Here is a 22,148-nt window from a genome sequence, read left to right as displayed (position 1 = left end):
TTGTACCTATTAAATCAGCGTTCCTTGCATATATGGAGTTAAAAATGAGCTGGGTAGACGGGGTGGGAATGTCGCGAGCCGATGATGGGCTTCTAGAGAACATATTGGGGGGTTGGCTAGGAATGTAGTGAGGCAGAATAGGGTCACGCCAGACAGGCTGGCCGGTAAAGGTGCTTTGAACGCGCATTCTCTATTCGATCTATCCATATATAGACCGTTCGCATCCATAACATAGTTTCCCTGCGGTGCGCTTCCTGCTGTCGTCAATATCCTCTCCTATCTCACCCTTCCAGCGAGCATCTCCTTGTGCGTCCACATCCATGCCGCAGACCGCGCACGCATCGCCGTCACTCTCTCGTGTCAATTTGCCACTGGTGCGAACGACGTTGGCGACGACGGAGGGATAACTCTCCTCCACTTCCTCAAAGTACCGCGCCATGACATCCTCGATGCTGAGCTCCTTGTGCGAGACGACAGCGTTGCTGCTTGGTCCCACTTCCTGGGCAAGATCCTTCAAAGACGGTATCAGGCCCGCATACGTGATGACCTCTCGCCTGAAAACGTCTCGAAGAAGGTAGTACACTGGAAGCATCGTCTTCTCCGTCCCTCGGACAGCCCCCTCGCCGCCCTCCGCGCTCTGCCCCTCCCCAACATGGGACAATGTCGTGACGGGAACGGGACCGTCGGCGACCTGCCACGGCACGGCGAACCCGCGGCCCTTGGCCGTCTCGGCGAGCGTCAGCTCGGCCAGGGCGGTCGTGGTGCATCCCAGCAGCAGCGCGTGGCACTCCCTCTCCACGGCCAGCGACAGCAGCAGATTCCGCACCAGGAGCCTCGTGATGTCCACCCGCGACGTGACGGACGGCAGGGCCTCGAGGAGGCCGCTGAGCTGCTGCGCGGGCGCGAGCCCGGGTTGCAGGGCGGGGAGGACGGACCAGTCTATCGTATCCAGCTTGAGGGCGTCGGCCAGCGGGACGATCTGCATCGAGAGGTTGGGGAACTGCTCCTTGTACTTTTCAAAGAGCAGGCTTGCCGACGACGACGAGATCGCGGCGTCTGCGGCGTTTGACAGGTCGGTGTCTATGTGGACGACGTGCACCTCATACGCGACGCGCAGGTTCTTGTCCTTGAGACCTTGGAGGTTCTTGTCGAGCACCTGAACCAAGGAGGCCGACGAGGGGCCGAGGGAGAGGCCGAGGAGATACTTTGCTCTTGCGTCGGGGGTAGTGCCCAGCTTGTCCTTTACATCGCGGTATGGCTGGGCGAGGCGCTTCACGACTCTTTGGACGATATGCTGTTCATAGCAAGTCCTGTGCGTGTTGGTTAACTCTGTATAATCTGAGCCTAGAGAATGTACATGTGAGAATACTTACTCGCAAAGAGGATCCTTTCTCACTTTCAAGACAGTCGGTGTCTTGCATCGCCTACATGGGCGAGGTTCCGTGTTGCTGCTCATGACGGCGGGTCGGGCCGCAATGAGTGACGTCAAAGTGCTAGGGCGGGGCAGGTGTGGTTATTGAGTTTTAAAGGAGTCAAATTCAGACTGTTCTCGAATATGAGTATTGTATACTTTATTATGGCCTCATAAGTGTCCAAGGGGATGTTGCAGTACTTTGTTGTCGATGATGAAAAGTGAGAGAAAGGTTCCGCCACCAAAGTTGACTCAGACTCATACTTTCTTTGGTGTATGTAATTTGAAATTTTTTGGGCTGAACCATCCTTCTCCATCACCCCCGCGAAAATTACCCAACATCTATTGAAGTCAATAAATGAAGCAAGCATACTGGAACTTTTCAAATAGACGTTTTCCATTCATTAGATCAAGGTATTTTCAAGTTCATCATGTTTTAGGCAACCGACGTCGTTCTCATCTGTTCATGCACATCCTTTCCCGCCGAGGAAAACAGCGTTCAACCTTCCGTAATGAAAAATGAGGAAGAAGACGATGTCCTATATACCTACAAGATGTTATATCATATGTCTTCGTGCTCGAACAACAAAACTAGCGTCAACTGAAATCGATTTCCATCGTACAGAACTAAGTAACCTGTCACGTCACAACGAGATTCTAGTTGAATGCAACTCGGGCTTATGAAAAGACGCAGCCTAGGAGATGCTTTTCAAAGAATCCGCGGTCCTTCGCCCAAGCATTCTTCAAAATGTCCCTGCCCTCAGTCGCCACTGCCCTCGCTTGGTCTTGCGATCCCCAGCCCTGTACTGTTGTGCCAAACCCGATGAGATGAACGGCAACATGAAGTAGTGTCCGGAACGCAAAGTCGTCATCCACTGCACCGTAGCCGTTAACGAAACCTTGGATCAACCAGATTCCCGCTTCCATGTCTTTGTATAGCTTCAATTCGTATAGTTCCGCAATCATCTGGCCTAGGTCAAGAGGTTTGACTGCAAGTTGGCACATCTCCCAATCGACGACAAGAAGGCAGCTATGTTCGTCGTCCCAAGGTTTCCCTTCTAGAAGAATGCTAATAAATTGTTAGTAGCATGATTAGAATGTAAATGATTGGGGCAGCTTACTTTCCGGTCCAAAAGTCGCCGTGGATGACCTGCAGGGCTTTCTCATTTACCATTTCCTCCTTTACGCTGTCCACGATGTCTGCAAAGATATCATTACAACCCCCTAGAATATCCGGGAATCGCTTGATGGAACTGGGGAGCCGTTCATAGTTCATCCATCGCTTCAGCGTTTGCATTTCCTTATTTCCCGCTGCGATATCGCGAAACTTGAGCTGATGTTCCGAGTTGCTCCAGTCATGAAATGACCGGAGCCACGCACCCACAGCCGTACCAATTTCGAGGGATAGTGACTTGACTGATTCTAGAGTTGATGTCTTCAGAGTTGGCGCCTCCAGGGTTGACGCTGCGAAGTACTCAATTGCATAGTTCTTGAGGCTGAGTGGGCTTGGCTGGTACGCTTGAACCTGGGTATTGGTCTCTTCATTGAAGTAGAACAGCTTCGGAGTTGCTACGGTGATCTTCTCGCTGGTGTGTGGTGAAAGGGCTGAAAGGTCTTTCAAACAGCTCTCTTCGATCCGCTGCCTGAGGTCAGCCATTGATGTCCTCCTGGTCGAAGATATAGGGACTCACGCATCTTGACGTGGGGAGTTCGAAATCGGGACTCTGGGCCACGAAACCCTCGCCATGCTTTACAGCTACCTCTGCAGTCCCATCGAGCAGTGGCTCCAGCAGCTTCACGTGAAAAATGAAGTTTGTCGTTCCTCCACTGAGAAGACGGGCAGACTCGAGGGAGTATGGCGTACCTGCCAACTCCGCCTTGACCTCACGAAGCACACGATCCGATGTGCTTTCGTCTGCCATCGCAATTATGGGATTTGCGGCCGAAGCTCAATAAGGGCAGTTTTGTCACCTGTCTAGGAAAGCGGGGATAGCTTGCGATATCTGCACCGGGTTGGAGAATGAGGGGGTGTGAAGTTTGCGTCACCCACGAGGTAGTTCAAGAAATTACTGGAATACTTTCGAGTAATAAACCAAGGAAACGACGGGCTTCATTCGAAAACCGCTGGGAACGCTCTTTCTCTTCGTTATCTCCCAACAAGTTGATTGGGGTGTCGCTTCCCCAGGACAGGTTGAATAACAGGGCAGCGGCAACCTGCAGCTAAAGGGCAGATGACTCACTCGGCGTGAAGTTTCAATCTCTTCCATCGCATCGCGAAACCCGTAGACCTCGAAAGATACTGTCAAATGAGAAACTAATCCAAGTCACCCACTTCCTAGATTGCTTTGCTGGCCGTCACGAACAATCAATCATTCGTCCAGAGTATCACAAAATGTATGGGTGTCCAGTACCGGCACTATGCCTTGCCTCATCCACCTTGAAAGACCATCTACCACAAATTCAAGTTGTTGCAATGAAGCATGCACCATACACCAAGCGCGGAAAGGGCAGTCCGATCATAGAATAGTCCAAAGTTCGGCCCTCAGCTCGGCTTGCTCGCTCACCGAGATGACCATCCCAGTGTCGATGGATATTTGAGTTCTTCGTTCTTTAATGGGCACACGAATTTGGGTCTTCGCGTCAGACGAGCTCCTATCCAAGCGAGAATTACAGACAAAGACCTAAGCCTCGCAATACTGAGGTCGAGGCCGACGCTCTCGATAACTTGTAACTATCACAGGACCTCGGCCTATAAGGGCGCCGCGCCTGACTAAAAATAAGGTAAGCTGTTCTGTGAGACATTTGATGTGATCCACCACTTACACCCACTGATAGGCCCGATGAAAGACGAAGTATACCAGGTCAAACAACGCCATCCACTACCAACGACCACGGCATGCTTACAACCATGGCTGATCATGTAAGCCTCTAATGGGTTCTCAACGACAAGGATGTTTTCATGCCTTTCTGGATGTAAACAGAGGCCATGGCGTTGCTGACCGCTGTGCTACGTCCGAGAGGTAGTCGAAACAAACCATTTTTCACGCTGAAAATGACTTCTGTGCAATTTGGAGGTAGGAGGAGATTGAAGATGGGCAGCGGGAGGAAGTGGAACAGCAGTAGTTTCCCTTGGCAGTGTAAGTAGATCAAACGACACATGCAACTCCAAACCCCAGTCTCTTGTCAAATGGCCTTTGACCTCTGCAGGTCAAAATTACAGTCTCACCAGAGCACATTGGTGGTTTTCGACTTGGCTTGAGACGGTCTGGAATATTATACCTAGTCTCTGTCGGGACAAGGATGACCCACTGGAAATTGGGTGGTTGGATAGTTCCAATTCGAGTTCAGCCACAGCAGCATAAAAGAGAATAAGCGGCCAACCACCGGGCCGCACCGGTCTTGGACACTAACATATGCCAGATCCTGATCTGACTGGGAGTTGAGCGCCACGGAAGAACGGTTCGATGAACCGTGAGCAAACATGCTTATCTGAGCACCTCACCGCTCTTCCCGATGGATTGATTCTGTGGGCGGCTCTGGAGAGGAATCAATGTGGCGGAGGTGTGCTCCGGAACAAGTTCGACTAGGAAAGAACACCCGCGAACAGCTCTGACAGCTCTTTACCGAGCGGATGGGACGTGGCATGGCGGGATATCAGGGTGATCCGTCTCGGAGCCGCGCTCATACAACGTGTAGTCTTGGCAGGGGACCGGGACTGCTTTGCGCGAGTTGAAAGGGCGGCAACTATTAAAGCTGGAACATGACGTTGATGCGTAGTGGATATGAGCGTATCTCTAGCTTGCTCGGATGAACTGAAAAGTGACGGACCGCATGTTGTGCATGGGCAATGGGCTTGTAAATAGAAGGGAGATAGAATGCAAGTAGACCACGGACGTACGTAGTATGACGCCTAAGCGCGCTCGGTTGACGAGGTTGAGGCCAAGTCTGGACGCCTAAGAAATAACGCGCTTCGGATCTTGTTTGAATTGAGAAAAGCATTGGGCGTAGTGTAATTACTGTTCTCCTATCCGTATCCAGCTAAGAAAGTTTGCAAGCGCCCTGCTTATCAAAGTGATTTGCTTGTGATATGCGGAGTACAAGGTACGGATAGCAGCGTCAGAATAAAGCCTAACGCAAAAATTCAGGAACGGAAAGAAATGGAGCCTTGGGGCACATGTTCGGACCGTCAGAAACCAAAGTGCTGGGGAAAGCAAAACGCAACAGTCGGGAGTTTGGTCTAGCAACACACATGGCACGAGGGAGTCGGGGAGTCAGGCATTGAGATGGGACGAGATTCTTCTATTTGGAACAGAAAGGCGACCCACATGGGAAACAGTGAATGGCCAATGCAGCCGAGCGATCCAGAACAGGTAGGGTAGAGCCGCAGAAGCGTTTGTAGTGAGACGGTGGTCGCGACCTACCCCTTTTCCTACTACCTATCCATTATCCAATGATTCAGGACATGCCTGACTTTTTCAACGTCTACTCCGTACCTACTCCGTAGTCCACTGCTGCTGTCTGGCGAATGGCTGGCAGGCGGGGACTGGGAGACTTGGAGTTGCATCCCAACCACTCGATCAAACAGCTTCGGGGGTGAAACGGGGCGGTGCTGGTCGCTCAGTGCTTCACCCACTTCTTGGCCCGCCACTATTACTTTAGCCATTGATGGCGATAAAAGTCGTACGTGCTTTCTAAGGTATTTGAGGGCGCCTGAGGCTCTGCAGTGTCTGTACCTAGGAGCCAAGTACAATACACCTGAATGTTCTTGATGCCTTCAGCCGACAAGCAGAAGGCTTACTGTACATATACAAGTAGGGCAAGAGACGGGAGTGAGGCATATGCAAGTATGTACCTTGTGTAAGTATTCCACGCTTTCCATGCAGCAAGTAGGTACTGCAGCAGGTACGCTCAAGCGCTCAGATGCGCCAATGACCATTTCCCTTGAATCCCCTCGACTCCCGACCACCTCTTCCCTGTCTCCCAAGCCTGTCACCTCTCAAAGGGCTGCTCTTGTTTCTTTGATTTCAGACACCGTCAACCACTCAAATGGGAGCTGGTGAGCTGACTTGGAGTCCTCTCCGCAGAACCCCTCACCAAGCCCCATGAGGCACTTTAGGAGATGTGGCCCAGAGCAATGCGCGCGTCTGCGACTCGCTGCGCTTCTTTCTGTTCTGCCCGTGGGGTCTTGACCAGTTATTGGTTTGATGATCCCCCTCGGGTGTACCTGAATTGAGCATTGATTACCTTAGATGGGTGTACATGATAGGTAGTCAAAACAGCAAGAGAAACGCAGTAAGCACAACGCAAGATACTTGTACCATCTACATCCAAAGTCCCCATATCTGCCCCTGGGACAAGAGGTACCTTACAAGTCACATTACAATATCATCTCGTCAACAATGCCAACCTGGTACCAATGGTCCAATGCCACTGCAATGCATTAAAGAAAAAGGGACTCCACAAACTAATTTTGTCCTCTCTGCGCCCATTCGCCCACCTTCAGATGGCGCCTCTGATCCCTCTCTCTCTCTCTCAAGCTTGATGCAATGCGCCCTGCTTCTTCTTTTCCTGCGACATCGCTGTGCCGATCAGCGCCCCTCCCCTCAAAGCTTAACTCTGACGGGCACCATTGCAATTATAATCACCACCAAGCTTGGCTTGGGGCCGAGACTTTTAATTCCAGACCTTGTTCGACTCGTCCAATGTCTCCGTAGCTATCCCGTCACTCGTCACCGCCATTGGAGCTCTTCCGGCATCGTCATTGTCAACTCACTCCCGTCTCCCGTACATCCCGTCAGGTCCTCTCCTCTTTCTCCTCTTTCACTCTCCAGTTTCGAAGCCGTACCATAGCTTCAGGTTCTTTCTCCACGCCTTGGCTACTCCATCGCATCTCGCCCCCGCTGAGTAAATACTCGGCACTTGACCTGTCGTCAATTCCACCACACTGTATCAGGCTTGCGGCTTGACTCCGTCACTCTTTTGAGAGGTATTTGACACGGCGCTACGGATACTTAGGGACTACATTACCTTACTGCGAAGCCCGTCGACCCTCACCGCATCTTGACATTCCAATTTTTTTTTTATTAAACACCATACCGCTCTACCCGACCCTCCCCCCCCCTCCACCCGTTACACAGCGCTCTTCATCCCTTTGCTGCCATCACTTGCCTCTCAAACTCGAGATTCGTCTCCTTTCCTTGGCATCCCAAGTTTCACCACTCAAATACCTGACCTCTCAACCCCCCCGGCACAAGACATCTACACACGACACGCCCGTGCGAAAGGAGTCAACGCTGAAGCTCCTCCTTCTCCTTCTCTGCTCCCCCCCTTTCCACAGCAACACTGCGCGCGCGACCCGTCTCGACCCGCCTTGCACACTCGTTTCTAACCATTTACCTTTGTGTCCAAACACATTTTCTGGTCCTTCTCTCGTTTTGCAAGGGCAGCAATCAGCATAAACAACGCCCCAGTCGGTCCCAGCAAAAATACAACGGCAATCGAGCAAGGGCACGATAATAGAGCCACCACCGACGCGCGACTCCCACTCGGTATATCCACTTCCAGCCACCTCGACTTCTTTTTGCCTCGTCCAACACCCGACTTGACCTTGCAGAAATCCTTTGGCTACCTTACCTACCGATACCTGGACTAATACCCGGAGACCCAACGCTGCCGGCACTGCCTGCTTTAGTCGCATCGCTTGTTCACCCACCGCCGCCGTTTTCTACAAGTCTCTCGTTCTTCGGCAACTTTACGTCTTTGCCCGTTCCGCCCACCGTCGTATCGTTCCCCGGACGGACTTTTTGCACGGGAATCTCTTTAATGTGCGACTTTACGCGACTGCCATCCTACTTTCACCCACAACCACGCGATACGAATTAATATCTTCATCATGACGACCATGGCCCAGTCGCAGATTCAGCTGCCTACGCCGCATCCGGCACCAAGCTTGGACGTCACCATCCCACCATCCTCGATATCTCTTCCCACCGATCCCAATTCTCGACTTCGAAGCCGCTTGGCCCTAGACACCTATTCGTCGCCCGTTAATCAAAACGGCAGCTTCGAGTTCGACCGTGTTGTGAAGAGCGGCTACCTGCAGAAGCGCACACAGAAGACAAAGGTTCGTAGGACCCGTATCCATTTACGCTTGAGGACCATTTCTGACCAATTGTGTAGACTTGGAAGTCAATTTACTTCGTCCTCCGACCCAATTCACTCTCAATCTACCGATCCGACAAGGAGGACAAGCTGCGACACAAGCTGTACCTCGCCGACTTAACCGCCGTTGCTTTGCTCAAGGACCCCAAAAACAAGAGAAAGAACGTGTTTGGACTCTTTTCGCCAGCGAGGAACTACCACTTTCAGGCTAGCAGTAGCCACGATGCAGAGGAATGGGTGGATTTGATTAGGAGTCATGCCCGTATTGAAGAGGAACATGATGAGCTGCTCCTTGCCAGCCCGAATGGCAAGCGGCAATCCTACCTTGTGGTTGGCAGATCCGCCCAGGCTGGAGACATGGCACGAACTGAAAGGCTTGGATCAAGCTCTCCTGAGCCGCTGGAACCTCCAGTGCCGCGCTTTGTTGGCTCAACCCATCGACGTCCATCGCAGATGGCGGATACCGCTGGGTACTCAGGCAACGAACTCGCCTCGCATTCGGACTTCTCAGACAACGAGATTCAAAGGATACAGGGCATGTCCATTGAAGACCTGGCGGTCCAGTTGCCGAGCAAAGGCACCCAGGACCGGCCAGGTCTTGACCGTAATGCGAGCCAACTTAGCGGTCTCAACATTGAGCAAGATCCGGATCGCGTCATCTGGCAGGGCTGGCTTTGGTTCCTCCGCAGCAAGGGCGGCGTGAAGCAATGGAAGAACCTTTGGGGTGTGCTCCGGCCGAGAAATTTTATTCTCTACAAGGACGAGTCCGAGTACACGGCGCAGTTCATTCGACCAATGTCGGCAATTGTTAATGTGGTTGACATTGACCCGGTCAGCAAGACCAAGAAGCACTGTCTGCAGCTCATTACGGAGGAAAAGAGCTACCGATTCTGCGCCCACGACGAAGAATCTTTGATTCATTGCCTTGGCGCATTCAAGAGCTTATTCGCCAAGAGACGAGAGCTCGAGACGCGGGGTCCTACAGGAGGAAACCAGCCCACTACAAATGCGGCATGAAGCTGCAAGTCATTACTAGGCAACCCACAGGAATTTCTTTTTTAGCGGGAGTTTTGCCACAGCCTTTTTTCTTTCTTTTGTTTACGAAGCATGACGCAACGATATTTATTTGGGACTCTACAGAGTCGAGGAGCCGGAGAGAAATGCTTGCTAATAGCTTTTGCTACTCAGCTGCAGCTACGGTCGAGTGTCGAGAAGACGACGACGACTCGGGCGCTGGTGCATTTCTTGGGAGAACGAGAGGGAAAAGGCCAGGCCACTCTTGGGAGAAAGAAGCCTATTAGCCAACCGCTTTGTTTTAGTATACCCTACCTTAGTGTGATACTATAGGCAGACTTTGACTGCTGGCCGTCTCAATATGAGGAGGCGGGTTACGAGTGACGATAATAATGAATCAATATTCTACTGCATTTCTGAGTTTGTCATTGTCGCTCAGTGATGCGAAGGCTTCTGTGCTTAGACCGGCCAGTGTTGCACAGACGAAAGCCCCCTGAACGACAGGAATGTCAAGAAATGATCATTCTCATTAGGTCACTGGCAAGTCATTGATTGCCTCTTGTGACACAGGATCTAGCAGACTCCCACGGCAAACCAGACCAGGCAGGTGTTATTGACTTGATGACCGCTTTGGCCGAACTTGACCAATAGCGCTGAAGATATTATTTCTCCAACTTTTGGAGGTGGGAGGGCTTTGGTACTAAGAATTATGAGAGGGAACTCAGGAAGGGGGGGACGCGAAGAAAAAAACGGTGTGGCGAATGAGAGTGGCGCAAACAGCTCAGACCTCTGTTAGTGTTGTCCAGCTCCAGCCCCGGTCGGGTGACGTGGACCCTCTTTTATCGGACGGTCCTATGGCGCCGCGTCCCGGCCACACCAACCTCACCTCCGCCGCCGGTTCCTTTTCAGTCTACGGGCCTTCTGCGCGTTTGAATACCACCCACACTTTTCCTCTGCATACCTAGTAAGCTCTCGCCTCTGAGCTTTCCCCTTGGCTCTTTGGACGACACCCCGAGAGACCTTGACCTTAACCTTGTGAAATGCCTGCATGGCAAATGCCGTTCCTGGCCGAGACAGGCGAATCACACGCCGCAACGGCCATGCGTCCAGCAACGGCTTACCCCTGTCTATGGCGGGGGGGACCTGACGAAGAGAAAGAGGTCTCGGTACGCTTCTTCTCTGCTGTTGGCTCTGTGACGGTTTGGATCAACAACTTAGGGCACTGCTTTGAGAGTAGTTAAGTGTTGGTTGTTTGCGGTCGAGTATAGGCGTGTTCATGGGTTGTTTGGCTCTCCGGCTGCTTTATCTTTTCCTATAGTGGCGGACGGGATACAACCCTGTCGTGAGGAGAGCATGGGCTCGGTATACTGCGCCGACTCTATTCGTCCGAAGTTCTACACCTTTTGAGAAGCGCTTTTGACAGATGTGATTGATCGATGCTCCGTATGGATGGAACCTCTCCAGATGGAGGCCCCCATCTTCTAGGGAGGCGACTTCTTCTCTACTCGCACTTCCGTTTGGGCGGCCTGAGCATTTACGAGCAATGATATATAGGGTAGGTCGGTTAAGGGTCTCGTGCTATTACATCGGCGTTGTTTTTGAATGACTTTCTCTCGATCTTTCGCCCACACCTTTCTCTGCGAGCAGGGCGAGCACTTTCTCTGCCCGAAGGGTTGTATCGCTGGTTTCTGTTGGACCTGCAGGTAGTCAGTCGCCCTTCTGTCTCTTGGGGGGCCCCCTCAGCTGCTCTCCTTCAAGGTTCCATTAGGACGTCCTCGTGGACTATTTCGGCACTTTCTGCGTCCTTGATCTGGCAGATCAGGATGCTTCATACCTGATCGACGTTTGCCCCGCGCGTATTATATTACTTCTTTTCTTCTGCTTCTCGGCTACTTATTAGCACTAAGAGTCGACCATCCGTAGGCTGTCTGACTTGGCGACGCTTTCAAAGACCAGAGCTTTGTCTAGTATCTCTATATCGACACACGATCGTAGTGATCTGGGGGAATAAAACAGCTCGTAGGGCGATATCACAACAACGCGATAGTAAAAGTACCGTCTTGATATCAACAATATCAGAAAAAAACGCCAACAATGAGGCTCGTCCCTATCCTCTGGGCCGCCTGGTCCATCATCCTACCCGTCCTTGCCCAAAAGCCGCAACTCCCCCTCTTCTCAACATCTCGCTGGATAACAGACTCGTCCAACGCCCGCGTCAAACTCCGCTGCATCAACTGGGCCGGCCATATGGAGGTCAACCTCCCTGAGGGTCTCCACAAGCAGCCGATAGAGTACCTGGCCGACTGGATCAAGCAGCAAGGCTTCAACTGCGTGCGCCTCACCTTCTCGACAGACCACGCCACGAACCCGGGCATCACCGTCCGCGACTCCTTCGTCAACGGCGCCAAAGCAGCCGGCGTGCCCGAGGCCGACCTGCTCAAGCTGTACGACCAGGCCCTAGTCCAAAACCCGTTCCTCGCCGACGGCAACATAACGCAGCGCGACGTCTTTGGCAAAGTCATCGACGTCCTCTGGGAGCGCGACATCATGACCATCCTCGACAACCACGTCAGCAAAGCCTCCTGGTGCTGCAACCTCGACGACGGCAACGGCTGGTGGAAAGACGCGCGGTTCTACTGGGCCGCCAACTCGCGCTACTTTGACACGGACGACTGGCTCGCGGGCCTGCAGCAAATGAGCCTCTGGGCCAAGACCAGACCGGGCGTCGCGGCGATCTCCATCCGCAACGAGTTGCGCGCCACCTGGACGCAGATTCCCTTTGCCGCGGATCAGTGGTACGGCTACGTGACGCGCGGGGCTAAAGTCGTCCACGAGGCAAATCCGGACGTGCTCGTCATCATCGGGGGGCTCAACTCGGCCACGGACTTTTCCCCGCTACGGACGAAGAACCTCGATACAAGCGCGTGGAAGGGGAAGAACGCGTGGGAGGCGCATAGCTACAGCTTCACGGTGACGACGCCAAATTTCGGAGACTGCAATGTTGAAAAGGCAGAGTACGGCGCCCTGTTCGGCTTCGTGCTGGAGCAGGGTAAAGGGTACACCGGTCCGCTGTTCATGTCCGAGTTTGGGGCCGCCATGCAGGGCGGGAGCGAGGACGGGCTGTCGGCCGAGGAGCACGCGTACCTGACTTGCCTTGTGGGCTATCTCGAGGACAATGACGCGGATTGGGCGTTGTGGGCGATTCAGGGGTCGTATTATGTGCGGAACAAGGCGGTTGATTTCGACGAGACGTGGGGTGCCATGGATCACGAGTGGAAAGATTGGAGGAATGGCAAGTTCAAGGGGCTCTTGGGGAACATTTTTGCCGTTACTCAGGGGCCTTAGCATGGCTGCTGGGAGGGTGAGAATGTGGAATTATGCGAGATGTCAGTTTTCGGGTTCGGGATGATGTATGTAGATCTTGCTCGGATGATGGACAGAGATAGTTTACCACTTTAAAATTAATGTTGAGGACCGGCCCCCTTTCGTGTTGTGGCGAGGACATTCTGTGCCACCAGGCATCCAGATGGGTCTTGCATATCGAGGACAGTCAGTATTTGTCGCCGTACATCAGGGCTATCGTATCGAAAGATCATGGCGATGTAAATAATAGGTTGCCTCTGGGTTTTCGTCGTCCATTCACGCTTGGCAGAGACGGAGCCGTTGATAAAATGACTGGAAAAACTGGGTATCATGAATTTCTACCAATATCTAGTCCCGAGAATTGGCCAGTTGGCTGGTCTGGGTGAAGGCGCGCGCCTGCACTCTCGGCTGACGCTGGTTGGAGACCTACCTCCCTAGGATGCCTCCTTTACCTCGTCAGCCTTGGCCTCGTCGACCTTCTCTTTGGTCTCTTCTGTCTCTTGTGCTTCCACGGTATTCTCGGTCTCCTCAACTCCCTGAGCTTCTTGAGACTCCTGGGGTTCTTGCGGCGCCTCTACCGGAGCATCGTCCATGATAGTGTCCGCTTCATCTACTGCTGCCTCGTTGTCTGGCTTGCCATTGCTGAGCTCGGCCTCTTCGGCTTTGCCATAGATGTGTTCCTCCAGCGTCTTGAAAGTGGCGTCGAGCTCCTCGTTGGTCAGAACCAAATCAAACCCATCCTTTAACTTCGAATCTTCTTCCCAGTAGGGAGCAGCTTTGCTAAGGGCGTCTGCAACCAAATCGCCTTTCTCCGCCTTTCGCAAGCGTTCTTCCAAAACTTCCCTACTTGGTGGCAAGATAAGAATTGTCCGTGCCAAGTAGCCAAGGTCGCGAGTTTGTTGGATGGCCTATATTTCGGTCAATAAAATTTCAGTTTTACTTGGGAGAGAAGGGAGATGTCTTACCTCGCTATCCATGTAGGTGACTGGGACCTTGCCACCCTCGACAACCGCTTCTAAAGCCTTCCGACTCGTGCCATAGTCCACATCATCTATCGTGGTAAACTCCAATAACGCATCGCCATCTCTCAGCATGTTAAAGGCCTGTTTCTCGACGAAGTAGAAGACTTTGCCCTCAGCCTCGCCTTCTTGTGCCTTTCTCGTCGTATGCCGTGGCACGTATTTAAAAGCTCCAGGACGTCGGCTTGCGAGTAATTGAAAAAGTGTCGCTTTCCCTGCACCGGGCGGTCCTGAGAGTATGATTGGGCGCTTGTCTTCGGGAACGTCTTCAGATTTTACGGCTTCCTCGGCAGCCTCGCTTTCGTCTACATCGACCGGTTCCTCAAATATGGCGTCGATCTTTTCCGGATCGTCGATCTTGTCGAATGAGGCCAACCTTGATTTGCCTGCTATACGGAGGGCGCGCCAACTCTTACTCGCTTTGCTTTCAATAAAAGGCGCTTTTTCCTGGGGGGTGTTTGACATGTCGATCTCAAAGTCGTCGTTGGCAATCTTCCCCTTGAAGCTCTCAAGCTCTGGCAGGCTGTATCTTTCCAGGGCCTTGAGCTTCTTCATCGCACGCTCGTCATCGCCATCATCCAGGAAACCGAGGGGTAGAGACCCCATCGGCGTGGCCCTTAATCGCTTCTTTGTCGTTGTACGCTGAGCTGCCTTTTTGGCCTCGTCAAATGTCTCTGGGGATACTGCGGGCAACTCTATTGATGGGCAGTTCTCCGACTTCCAACGAATCCAGTTCTTATCTCTGGCAAGGACCGTTTCGACCATTCGACTGAAATACGGACCGTCAACCCCATGCTTGAGGTACTTGTCGACAATCGTCTTCTTCATCTCTGTCGCCCATTTCGTCTGTCTCCATGTCAGTCTGCCTCTTTGACTGTTCACGGATATAATCCCGCCACTTACGTCTTCTTCGGTAAGAACCTGGCCGAGGTAAATCACCGATTTATTTTGAGCGTTGCCGGCCAGTTTCTCCTTTGTTTTCGGGGAAAGAGAGAGAAGGAAATCCATGATGATCAAGGCTTGAACGAGGATGTGTCTGCGGAAAGAAATGTCGCTCATCTAGGACAGTCAGTCTGAGGGCCACACAGCATGATGTGCCACTGCTTACCTCTAATTCAAAGAGGTCTCTGCTTGTCAGATATTTGGGATTGTATGAGTTTGCCAAGTCGCTCTCTTCCACATCTGCTCGTTTCCGTTTGAAGCCTCGTTGGGCCTCATCTACCGCTTTTGGCGGCCGCTGACCCTGCTCGCTTTGAATTGCTCGGAAAGATGTCATTGTCGCTTCTAAGCCGCGCTTGAACTCATTCAAGTGGGCAGGATCAAACAATCTCTTGGGCTGGCTAAAAGTCTCCTGCAGAGACCAGAACAAGGGATACAGAGCATCTGGCTCAAGCGGCTGATCGCTCTGCAGTGACTTCTTCGCGTCAAATGAAACGGCCTTTGGTTGAGACTTGGACTCTGTTTCCCTAGCCCCCGTCTGACTATCCACGTCCATTTGCTCGGTAGTCTCCTCAGCCTTGGCACTTAAATCGTCAAAGACAGTGACATTCTCGGTATGGTATTCTCCTCGCAAGTTGACGGAGCTCTTGTCTCCCAGGGGAAAGCTCTGGAACATGAAGATGAAGACGCGACCACAGAAAGCAGTATCCTCAGCTCGAGAGAGACGTCGCAGGAGTTCGTTACAGCTACGAAGGATCACCAATTGTTTTTGCTTGAAATGCTTCACGGTAATCCTCTCGCGTCTCGATTCAAGAAAGTCGAAGATCTTGCGGCATCCGGCGATTGTTTGGCTGTCCAGGAGTTCTTCCACCAGCCAGAATAACAAGGCTGGGTCGCATTTTTCGTCGTCGGAGAGCACAGTCAGGAGGTCAAACAAGTTCCAGACCTTGACGAAATCTGGGGATTCGATGGGTGTCGTGGCCTCGAGAAGGATGTTGTTAGTCAATTGATGCCTGGCGAGGATAATTGAGTTCGACCTACAATCAAATTGCTGAACATATCTCTTACGGCAGTCTCGATGATAGCGAATTGTTGGGCTTTGTTCTGAATCGCAATGCCGACGCCATTCTCTTCTGAGACTCCCGGAATCGCAAGCACGCGAGCAAGCTGTTCCTGCAGATCACCAAAGTCTGCCTTTTGTAATGCTGGTTCGATGGTGGGTGTAGACTTGACCTCCATCGAGCGAGCCAGGAGGCCGTCCAGCAATTTTGCAAATGCAACGACCCCGGGCACCTCATGGCGCTGAGGCGTGACGGCGGCCGGCATCTTGGGACCGGTCGGGAGACTGCGCTTAGTTGTGTAGAAGCGAGGAAAGCTTAGCCATATATGCCATGTGACGGTAGGTTTGGCTGGTCGAATGGATGTCGCGTTTCGTTCCCTCTCGACGCTAGGTGTGTTGAAGACTCCGTTGCGGAAAATGTGTTCGCAATGCGCAGCGTTGCCGATTGAAAGAATTCACGATCGGTCGAGCTTCAGTTCCCGTAGTGGAGGTATCCGTAAGGTAAGGTACGTCGCAAATAACGACCTTAAGTCTAAGGTAAGTGGGTCCAGCCACTGGCGCTACCACCCTGGAAGAAGTTTACAGCACCTTTTTGAGACACCCATAGGCACCTCGCGACTCAGGTGCTCTCCAGTGAGCAGCCCTGTAGCTTGCAAGCAAACACTGGGGGAAGACTGATCGCGTAGGTTTGTCGCGTGGGGAACCTGCACCACCAGCCAACTCACCTTCATCTGAGAGTGCGACTTGCCCGAAAAGCAAGGCTGAAATTTTTGAGAGGTGGACGAGCTCTGCATTTCGTCACTTTCAACAATTGCGCGACTGCGCATCGAATTTTCCACAGCAAATCGATACCCGCCTCGCCTTTTTCCTCACCAGCATGCAATCGCGCATATTGGCATTCCTCTTTGTCCGAAGTTGAAAAGCACCATGCCGACAGCCAAGAGGCAGAAGAAGAGCAGCGAGGCTCAAGCTGCGCCGTCAACCCGATCCCAAACAAAGGCCACGAGCGACCGTCCGACAGTTGCCGATATCGAGGGGGAAAGCGCATTCGCTCAATTGGCAAAGAAGCATTGGTTGAAGACGACAAGGAGCAAGAGGGCGACCAAGGTCAAGGTCAAGAACGATGTTCTCAAGCAAGAGATATGGGATGTTTTGGAACGTGATGGCTTCCCGTATAAGTCTATCTTGACTTTGGAGAGCTTGCAGACTCTCGAGAGGTATGTACAATTACACTGATATTTGGATATTTGCTGATCCTGATGTCCCTTAGTTACCTGTGGCCCGGATTCTCCGACGACTCCTCCAACCATCATGTCTTACTACTGGTCCTGCTAGCTAACGTGAAGCGCCGTGAGCAACTCGAGGCATGGAGCATATTCGAGGATCGACCAGACGAATTCTCGGGCCTTTTTCGCCGAATCCTATCTCTGACTCTCGACCAAACACTTTCGCCTGCGATTCGGACACACCTGCTGTCATTTTTGATCTCGGCCTTCCAGAGCTTGGACTGCGCGATTGTGAGGAAAGAGTGCGCACCGTTGGTCTCCATTTCGATATGGCACAGCTTGTCGACTGAAGAACTACGCGAAGAGAAGCTCGAGCAGCACGCGCATGTGAGAAAGGCATGGCGTGCTGCAGGGAAACGATATGACGCTGCCGATGACGCTACAAAGGCGAAATTGCGGTTTGATCGATCATGGCTGTACAGCTTGGTCCTGCACTTTCTCAGCTTGATTTACACAGAGAACGCAAAGCCAGGTAAGAAGCTGTCATATAACTAGCTGGAGGAACGCGTGTCTGACGTGAATTAGACCAAGTCCTATACTGCGAGCGTTTTGTCGAGTTCCTGACAGACTTACAAAGCCAGCTTCCTACTCGACGTTATGTCAACACCCTTCTGCTTGACCTACACATTCTCCCCGCCATGCGTCTGTCTCCTGTCTTTAATGACGAGGAGAACAGTCTTCTGAGGGATCTAAACGCACTTCTCAGACATTACACCTTTTTCACGATCGATGACCAAACAGGCGCACAATTGAGCCGGACAGAAGCGTATGATAAACACTGCGCAAACTTGTCAAGGCTTCAAAAGACGTCACTGAAGCATTTCAAGGAAAAGCTCACTGTATTGGCGTTGTCAAACTACGGCTCAATTGACAAGAGGGATGAGCTGGCCGGACTTCTGGAACCGCTGACCGACGAAGAGATTATTGAGTTAGCAGGGTTGCTTCGCCTCCGGACAACGTATCCAGACTCTTTGTCAGTGAGCATCGATAGGAAATTTCTCCTCGAGGCGCTTCTTACCACTTTTGAACGGCGGAAATCCTTTCAGGAAATCGCTCGCGACATGGCGTTGGTCCCCACGGAGCAATCTCTGTTCGAGAACAACGTGATGAGAACCGAGAATTACGATGGTTCCCATCCTCTGGCTTTGCCAAAGCTTAACTTGCAGTACCTTTCAGTTGGCGACTTCCTCTGGAGATCACTCGTCTTGTACCGTGCCGAGTCTTTCTACGGCATCAGGAAAGATGTTGAGTCCGCCATTCGTCGCCTTCGACCCGAAAGCCGCAGACCGGGTGAAACCAGCTTCCAAGGGTTCTCCAAAATGGCCTTGCCGACTACAAAACCTTCAATCCTCGAAGTTGTGCCTGCCCTCGTAGGGGATGACAAACCGTCATTGGTTCGGGCGGAGATCTCCATTGATGTCCGCCGCCTGAACGATGGTATCAAGCGTGAATGGGACTCGCTGAGACCAGACGATGTAGTCTTCCTTCTTGCCATCCAGGCTCCCGCCTCCCACAGCGCCACGAACGGAGATAGTGCACACTCAGAAACCGAGAAGCTCGGCATTATCTCTATCCGATCTGCCGAGATCATTCAGATCACTGACGATAAGGGTAAGGTGGTTCGAGATGGTTCAGGTCACTACGATAGCCGACGGAGATTCCAGTTGAGACTGGATCCCAGGACATATGCCGCGGACGCCGAACGCTCCTCTGCAAGTCCGCCTGAGGCATACGAGCGGATCAACGTTGTCATGCGTCGCAGCGGAAGGGAGAACAACTTCAAGCCCGTACTGGAGTCTATTCGCAGCTTGACACTCTCAGAGGTCCCGATTGCTTCGTGGTTTCATGAAGTTTTCCTCGGCTACGGCGACCCTGCCGGTGCCACCTACAAGCAGTTGCCGAATCGCATCAAGACCATCGACTATCGAGACACTTTCTTGGATTGGCAGCATCTTACTGGGAGCTTGCCAGGCAAGATTGTGGAGCCGAGTGATGATGTTTCTGGCAGCTTTGGCCCTCCATATGTGTTGGAAACTGCCGAGCGCCAAGCCGTTGAACCCTCATCAAAGCCATCCAAGAAGCGTCGTCGGGACACTGAGCCTGCCTTACTGGCTGAGGTGGAGACAGTGAAGGTATCGACCTATAAGCCACCCAACACTGGCCCATATCCTGTCGACACGCCGAAGTTAAACAAGGTGCGATTTACTCCAGCACAGATAGAAGCGATCACATCGGGAACGCAGCCTGGTCTCACAGTCATCGTGGGCCCTCCTGGAACGGGCAAGACGGATGTCGCAACGCAAGTCATCAACAACATCTATCACAACTTCCCGGAGCAGAAGACGCTCTTGATTGCACACAGCAACCAGGCGCTCAACCAGTTGTTCGCAAAGATTGTGGCCTTGGATATTGATGCCCGTCATCTGCTTCGTCTGGGACACGGCGAGGAAGAGCTCTACACCGAAGGCAGTTTTAGCAAACACGGTCGTGTCGAATCTTTCCTGGAAAACCGAGATCGATACTTGCTGGAGGTCAACCGTCTGGCGGCCAGTATTGGTGCGCCTGGTGCTCATGGTAATTCTGCGGAAACGGCCGGCTACTTCCACTCGGTGTATATCGAGCCAGCCTGGACCAAGTTCATCGAAATCACCAAGGCGGAAGAGACCTCAGCTGCTGACATTGTCGGCGCTTTCCCCTTCCATCAATTCTTTTCGGATGCGCCGCAGCCCCTCTTTTCACCCGAGGCCAACAGAGAAACCATCCTTGATGTTGCTAACGGGTGCTACCGCCATATTACAAAGATCTTCTCTGAATTGGCCGACGCCATACCATTCGAGATTCTACGCCGAGACAAGGACAAGGCCAACTATCTCCTGACCAATGAAGCACGAATCATTGCCATGACATCTACTCATGCAGCAATGAGACGTGGAGAAATTGCTTCCCTTGGATTCCACTATGACAACGTCGTCATGGAGGAAGCTGCACAAATCACCGAGATCGAAAACTTCATTCCCTTGGCTATGCAAAAGCCAAAGAAGGGGCAAATGAGCTTGCAGAGAGTTGTCCTATGTGGTGATCACTTCCAGAACTCCCCAGTCATTCAGAGTATGGCATTCCGGCACTACGCGAATCTTGAACAGTCGCTGTTCTCGCGACTTGTCCGCCTTGGAGTGCCCACTATCAATCTGGACCAGCAGGGCAGAGCTCGACCATCCATCGCCAGTCTCTATCAGTGGCGGTACCCCAAGCTGGGCAACCTGCCGCATGTGGAGAGCGAAGGCGAATACTCTGTGGCGAACGCTGGCTTCAAGTACGACTACCAGTTCATCAACGTGCCCGACTACAAGGGACGTGGAGAAACGGAGCCAACTCCCCACTTCATCCAAAACCTTGGAGAGGCGGAGTATGCAGTGGCTGTGTACCAATACATGCGCCTTCTAGGCTATCCGGCATCGAAGATTAGCATTCTGACCACTTATGCTGGCCAGCGAGCCCTGGTGAAAGACGTCCTGGCCCATCGATGCGCTGACAAGACGATCTTTGGCATGCCCAAGATTGTAACAACCGTTGACAAGTACCAGGGCGAGCAAAACGACTGTAAGTTCTACCATTAGTGCGAAGCTTGGATGATCTGCACGGGAAACTAATACGCTGTAGATATTATTCTTTCGTTGACCCGCACATCAAGAGTTGGATACCTTCGTGACATCCGTCGCATGACAGTTGCGCTTTCTCGCGCGCGCCTGGGTTTGTACATCCTTGGCCGTCGTGAGATATTCGAGGCATGCTACGAGCTACGGCAAGCGTTCGACCAGCTCTTGGCCCGACCTGATAAGCTTATGCTTGTCACTGGCGAGCTCTACCAAACAGAGAGACCGAATGTTGGAGATGTCAAGGCTGAAGTCCCCGGAGAGGTTTGTATGGAAGGGGTGGAGCATCTTGGCCAGTACGTGTACCAGATGACCAACACCAAAGTGAAGCAATTGCAAGCAGAGGGCACGATAGCCGGAGGTGGGGAGATGGAGGTCCTCGAGACTCCGCTGGAAGTGGTAGACGAAGCGGAAGAAGATGTAAATGATGACGTGGAGGCGATCCCTGACGGAGTTGAGGAGTGAGAAACAAGCATGGCGAGGTATGCTGATGAGATACAAGAACGATGGCCAAGGCGGTGGTCATCTAGCAGGATAACGATGGGAATGTATCATCTCTACAGTGTTTACGAATCTGGGATGGGTAGACCCAACTGCAAACAGGCGAAGGACCTTGACGAGGAAGATGTTTGAAGCAACTCCGTGCTACCTTTCCCCCTAGCTCCTTCAATGATAACGCTTGTGTGTGTGTGTGTGTGTGTGTGATTCCTCAAGCACGTGCACGGAGTTGTGAGTTACAGAATGGCACACAATGGCTATTCTAGAAGGACGGGTAGAATGTTTGAAGTTGAAAGGACGGCGATCAAACGGCTCTGGCCGACTTCTCCTGTGCAGAGAAAGCAGGAAGGATACTATATTTACCGCCCACACTCCTGTAGCCATCCTCGATCAGGATGAGACCCTTTGGTGATGAAGCGCGTCTTGAGTACAATACATAAACTTACAAAGTAGCGCCGACCTTGAGTTACCTTCCACTACGGGTAGGTAGCTAGCTACCTTAGGTACCTGAGATTCTAGAGCCCGACCAGCCAGTAAGCGCCGGCTGTTTAGGGTCCGCACATCATGTACGGTGACGACAACCACTGCGGCGCTGGTACTGCAGAAAAAGGGTGTTTTGGATATGATGAGCAGGGACGGGCAGGGGGTAAGCAGGGAAGACCATCAAGTCAGCTAAGTAAGACTCACGAGCAGATCCGTAGTACCATACATGCAAGTCGCTGGCGGCGGCAGACGGTAACGGCG

The 22,148-nt window shown here is 52.3% G+C and overlaps 8 protein-coding genes across 8 annotated transcripts, besides 1 other annotated feature; 4 read left to right on the top strand and 4 right to left on the bottom strand.

Annotated features, from left to right (window-relative positions):
• Nucleotides 1-199: 199 nt before the first annotated feature.
• On the bottom strand, nucleotides 200-1,456 carry CTAM01_02046 (uncharacterized protein; the record flags this gene model as incomplete). The annotated part of the gene is made up of 2 exons (XM_060518085.1): nucleotides 200-1,310; nucleotides 1,374-1,456. 2 exons carry the CDS (start codon nucleotides 1,454-1,456, stop codon nucleotides 200-202), a joined length of 1,194 nt encoding a protein of 397 aa, XP_060387619.1.
• A 633-nt stretch (nucleotides 1,457-2,089) lies between these two features.
• Nucleotides 2,090-3,333, bottom strand: CTAM01_02045 (phosphotransferase; the record flags this gene model as incomplete). The annotated part of the gene is made up of 3 exons (XM_060518084.1): nucleotides 2,090-2,480; nucleotides 2,533-3,050; nucleotides 3,103-3,333. 3 exons carry the CDS (start codon nucleotides 3,331-3,333, stop codon nucleotides 2,090-2,092), a joined length of 1,140 nt encoding a protein of 379 aa, XP_060387618.1.
• Nucleotides 3,334-5,936: 2,603 nt separating this feature from the next.
• Nucleotides 5,937-6,008: a sequence feature (Short protein (CTAM01_02044, KAK1509921.1) was converted to a misc_feature.).
• An 827-nt stretch (nucleotides 6,009-6,835) lies between these two features.
• CTAM01_02043 (uncharacterized protein) lies at nucleotides 6,836-7,261 on the top strand (the record flags this gene model as incomplete). Its single annotated transcript, XM_060518083.1, has 1 exon — nucleotides 6,836-7,261. One exon carries the CDS (start codon nucleotides 6,836-6,838, stop codon nucleotides 7,259-7,261), a length of 426 nt encoding a protein of 141 aa, XP_060387617.1.
• Nucleotides 7,262-7,646: 385 nt separating this feature from the next.
• Nucleotides 7,647-8,108, bottom strand: CTAM01_02042 (uncharacterized protein; the record flags this gene model as incomplete). The annotated part of the gene is made up of 1 exon (XM_060518082.1): nucleotides 7,647-8,108. One exon carries the CDS (start codon nucleotides 8,106-8,108, stop codon nucleotides 7,647-7,649), a length of 462 nt encoding a protein of 153 aa, XP_060387616.1.
• A 195-nt stretch (nucleotides 8,109-8,303) lies between these two features.
• Nucleotides 8,304-9,589, top strand: CTAM01_02041 (PH domain-containing protein; the record flags this gene model as incomplete). Its single annotated transcript, XM_060518081.1, has 2 exons — nucleotides 8,304-8,534; nucleotides 8,591-9,589. 2 exons carry the CDS (start codon nucleotides 8,304-8,306, stop codon nucleotides 9,587-9,589), a joined length of 1,230 nt encoding a protein of 409 aa, XP_060387615.1.
• Nucleotides 9,590-11,680: 2,091 nt separating this feature from the next.
• On the top strand, nucleotides 11,681-12,931 carry CTAM01_02040 (cellulase; the record flags this gene model as incomplete). Its single annotated transcript, XM_060518080.1, has 1 exon — nucleotides 11,681-12,931. The coding sequence occupies one exon, from the start codon at nucleotides 11,681-11,683 to the stop codon at nucleotides 12,929-12,931; it is 1,251 nt and encodes a 416-aa protein (XP_060387614.1).
• Nucleotides 12,932-13,383: 452 nt separating this feature from the next.
• On the bottom strand, nucleotides 13,384-16,761 carry CTAM01_02039 (guanylate kinase; the record flags this gene model as incomplete). The annotated part of the gene is made up of 6 exons (XM_060518079.1): nucleotides 13,384-13,857; nucleotides 13,915-14,814; nucleotides 14,872-15,027; nucleotides 15,077-15,889; nucleotides 15,976-16,257; nucleotides 16,693-16,761. The coding sequence occupies 6 exons, from the start codon at nucleotides 16,759-16,761 to the stop codon at nucleotides 13,384-13,386; spliced, it is 2,694 nt and encodes an 897-aa protein (XP_060387613.1).
• A 133-nt stretch (nucleotides 16,762-16,894) lies between these two features.
• On the top strand, nucleotides 16,895-21,371 carry CTAM01_02038 (intron-binding protein aquarius; the record flags this gene model as incomplete). The annotated part of the gene is made up of 4 exons (XM_060518078.1): nucleotides 16,895-17,184; nucleotides 17,238-17,725; nucleotides 17,779-20,853; nucleotides 20,914-21,371. The coding sequence occupies 4 exons, from the start codon at nucleotides 16,895-16,897 to the stop codon at nucleotides 21,369-21,371; spliced, it is 4,311 nt and encodes a 1,436-aa protein (XP_060387612.1).
• Nucleotides 21,372-22,148: the final 777 nt, after the last annotated feature.

The sequence above is a fragment of the Colletotrichum tamarilloi genome (assembly GCF_030869305.1).
Source record: "Colletotrichum tamarilloi strain Tom-12 chromosome Unknown Scaffold_4.1, whole genome shotgun sequence".
Lineage (NCBI taxonomy): Eukaryota > Fungi > Ascomycota > Sordariomycetes > Glomerellales > Glomerellaceae > Colletotrichum > Colletotrichum tamarilloi.
The sequence above is the reverse complement of the archived record's forward strand: the minus strand, read 5'-3'. Positions and strand labels throughout refer to the sequence as shown.